This window comes from Gracilinanus agilis, chromosome 6 (genome assembly GCF_016433145.1).
Source record: "Gracilinanus agilis isolate LMUSP501 chromosome 6, AgileGrace, whole genome shotgun sequence".
NCBI lineage: Eukaryota > Metazoa > Chordata > Mammalia > Didelphimorphia > Didelphidae > Gracilinanus > Gracilinanus agilis.
The window spans coordinates 102,929,535-102,933,402 of NC_058135.1; the positions used below are offsets into that span (position 1 = coordinate 102,929,535).

Genomic DNA, 3,868 nt, shown 5'->3' on the forward strand with positions numbered 1-3,868 from the left:
ATATATATATATATATATATATATATATATATATATATATATATATATATATATATATATATACTATGTCCTTTCTTATAATCTACCTTCATTCATACTTTATGGCTCAGATGAAGTCATGAATCCTGAGTAAAGGTGCTCCTAATGGTTCCACTATAACTTCAATTTCTCTTTAGCATCATGGCTGTTACTGATGACTATTTTAAATATACCATATTGCTATTTTTATTATGTCATATGTCTTCAATAAGATTGGGTAGCAAAAACTATACAGGCTTTTTTAGGGAGGAGAGGTATTTGCCATAGCACCTATTACAATGTTTTGTAACTAGCAGGAGCTCTAAATATTCCTTGAACTTCTGAAGAGGTAGTTTATTTTATGAGGATGCAATTTATGTGATGCAATTGAATGACCTATGAGTTTGGAGTCTGAAGAGCTAGGTTCAAATCCTGCCTCTATTTGACTCTGGCATCCATAATTTTTAGCTACCTCATCTCAGAAATGAAGGAATTGAACTGGATGACCTTTGAGAGTCTTTCCAAACCCAGACTTTTGAGCCTATAAGATCAAGGCTTGCTTGAATAGGTCCCATTTACAGAAGTTTAATACTTGTTTGATTTGATCCTCATCCCCATTGTACAGCTAAGAAAACTGAAGCTCAAACAAATTAAGTAAATTTGATAAGGTCCTACTGAAGTAAGTAGCAAATCTGGGAACTGAAGTCAGGTTCATATAGTAGGGCGGAGATGCTCTCTTCACATTTCCCACCATGACTGGCAAATAACCTTAAGATACTTTAATTGAGAAGGGCTCTCGAAAAGGTTTTGCAGTAGCCCAGTATAAACATTCTTCCTTTAATGGAAACTCTGAAAAGTTCAGACAACGTATGCTGTGGCAGCACTAGGTAGTTGAACCCTCAAACTCAAGTACTTATCAGTTCCTTACATCTATCAAGTCCCTGCAGGTTCTTAAGCTATTTAAGTGGAATTGAAAGAAAGTTAGGGAGAATGGAGTGTAGGATATTTCATAATAAGAGCCATATAGGTCATTTTTTATTGACCCTTGAATGAGCTCCACCTTTAAGACAAACAAAAGAGAATCTTGTCACCTTGTAGTAGCCTTGAACCAAGAGCCCCCTTCATTTATACTTAAATTTGGCAGTATAAAAAGCACCAAGTCTAAACATGAGAATAATTTGTTAAACATAGGAAGAGTTTAACTTCTAGGGTCACACACACCTAATTACTGAAACAGTTTAATGGGAGAATGGGAAAGGCTCCCTCCTATTTACAAATTTTTCTTTACATGCAAAAATATGGTAATAACAGGATGAAAGAAAGCTCAACTCTATAATGTATGTTAAAATGAAACCTAATTTACTGTAGGTTGATGATGTCTGGGTCCTGATTTCAAGATCACACCAATAAAAAGAAGCATCTTTTCAACATCATCATTTGAGGTGCATAAAAGTTCCCTAATGTCAGAATCACTGGGACATATTCCCTTAATACAGAAAGGAAAAAAAAGACTGCTTTGTTATTTTCTGAGAATACTCCCATTTTATAAAATAGCATTTTCCTGCCTGCTAGAAAATAGTATCTATCCTTTTCTAAAAGCATACTGAAAATTATTAAATCTGTTCAAATAATTGGAACACAAATCTAAATATTTTTGTGATAGTCTCTTCATCCCATATATTAAGCAGTGTTTAGAGGACCAAAATGGCTCCAATGACTGCTCCATATTTGAAATACTTTCCCCAAATAGTGCATATTCCATTTTGGAACAAAATGATTCTGACATTGTGATAAATTTTCTTTAAATTATTTTTATTTCCTTTCCCAAGGTCTTCTACTTTATATCAGTATTACCAGCCCTCATTTTTTTCAACACTAGGAAACATCTAGGCCCGAGTTAATAGATAATTTCCAAAGGTCATAAAAACAGTAAACCCAGTCCCAAGAACACTTGCACAGGACCTCTTCCTTAAATTCATCAAGTTCATCAAAAGCAAAATGGCCCTTTAGTGAAACCTCTGAAGATACAAGAGAAAAACATATGGAAAGCATCAGTTGTAACAGCAACCTGATCACAAATGAGTCCTCTCCAGTGGCTTCATTCAGCCCAAGTAAAAATGTTAGTTTTTCTAGGGGAATACACAAGTGTGCAGTTCCAAAAAGCTAATTAAGGTACTTATCAAAGGCCACTGTTCAATCCGGGTCTGCAACCCATTTTTCCCTCCACATACACCACCCACACAGGCTATTTCACAAGTCATCTCTTCGTGTTCATCGAGATAAGGATGCAAAATGCATACACAGACACACAGGTCCATACATATGACACAGATGGGGTTGGTTTGTTAGGTAGTGGTTCCCTGAAAAAAACTGGACGGGTTATGATAAAGGGTCCTCTTCCTTCCCTTGTTTGCTCTAGTTCCCCCCCCCCCCTTCCTTTCTCTACCTTTCAGAAAGGCCAGCCCCCTTCCTGGAAGGACAAGATCCACAAGCCCTGGGAATGCTAAGGTACCGGAGAGAGCCTGGTTCTTCCCCCTCCCCCTCCTTTTCCCCCTTTATCTCTTCACAGCTGAGAGTTAATCTTTCAGCCTCTCCTCAGATTTATTCAAATACCGGGGGTGGGGGCTGAAGGAGGGGAGAGAACAGCTCAGTAGCTGAGACCATCAGAACTCTGGCGGTGCTGTGGGGTTACTTTCCATTTACAGTGTATATATCTTGCATGAACAATTTTTTGCACGTTGCCTCCCTCCCTCGTTAGAATGGAATCCCTTTGAGGTCTGGGGCCGTGGTTTGGGGTTTATTTTGTTGTTGTTGTTGTTTTGTTTTTCTCCTTCCCGGGTATCCCCAGCGCTTAGCGCAGAGCCTGGAACCTAGGGAACCCTTAATAAATACTTATTGACTTGCTGATTGATTGACCCAGGACACCGGGCGCTCCACATCTGGAGCCTTGACGGGACAATGTTTCATCATCCGCCTCCACTCACTTCAGGACCCGGCCCCAGCTGTGGTCCCCAGCTCTATTCCCAGACCCCCAACCCTTCTAGGGCTCCCCACTAGCACCTTTCACCAGCACGTCTCCCCCACCGTCCCTTGGTGGAAGACAGGGAACCCCCGGGGTCCCCAAGAAATGGCCGGCAAACTGGGTAGGGGGTTAGGAGAAAGAGGAAGGCAAGCGGGAGGAGGAGGAAGGAGAGGAAGGCAGCGCCCCTACCAGGCTCGTGCTCCCCGGGGTTGTCGGACAGTTCGATCACCAGCAGATCCCGGCCCTCGAAGCTGCGCCCCACCGTGTAGATCTTGCTGATGGACGGGCACTGCAGCCACACGGACACCAGCGCTTCCCGCAGCTCCGGGTAGCGGTGGTACTCGAAGGAGATGCCGTCTTCCTGGTGCAACCGCCGCCGTCGCCGCATCCCCGCAGCCCCGGGCTCTCCGGCTGCGGCCGCCGAGCCCAGCAGCCAGGCGCAGGCAACGAGCGCGGCGCCCAGCGCCAGGAGCGCGTGGCCACCCCTCCGGCCCATCGCTCGGCTTCCCGCGGCCCCCGGTTCGCCTCGAGCTGCCTTTTGCCCCACACCCGATGCCCCGCGCTCCGCCGCGCTGCCGTTGCCCAGCTGCGCTCCGGCTCTGCGACGTTCTGGGACCAAAGCGGCCTCTTTTGTCTCCCTCTCTCTCCTCCCCTCCTCCCTGCGCCTGCCTAGCTCGAGGCTCGGGCTGGCTTGGCTGGGCTTTTTAAAAAAACTGCCCGGCTGTGCCCTCCAGCCAAGCAGCGCTCTCTCTTCTCACCTTCCCCAGCTGAGTGTCAGCCCCCAGAGCTGGGTCCACCCAGAGGAAGGAGGCAAGCCAGATGCTCTGC

General features: G+C 45.0%; 1 protein-coding gene across 1 annotated transcript in view; it reads right to left on the reverse strand.

Annotated features, from left to right (window-relative positions):
• The window catches only part of CPE (carboxypeptidase E), a 129,397-nt gene extending 125,747 nt beyond the window's left edge, over nt 1-3,650 (reverse strand). The window contains exon 1 of the mRNA XM_044680441.1: nt 3,230-3,650. Coding sequence (XP_044536376.1) covers nt 3,230-3,536 — 307 coding nt within the window. The 5' untranslated portion in view covers nt 3,537-3,650. The remainder of the gene's footprint in view (nt 1-3,229) is intronic.
• Nucleotides 3,651-3,868: the final 218 nt, after the last annotated feature.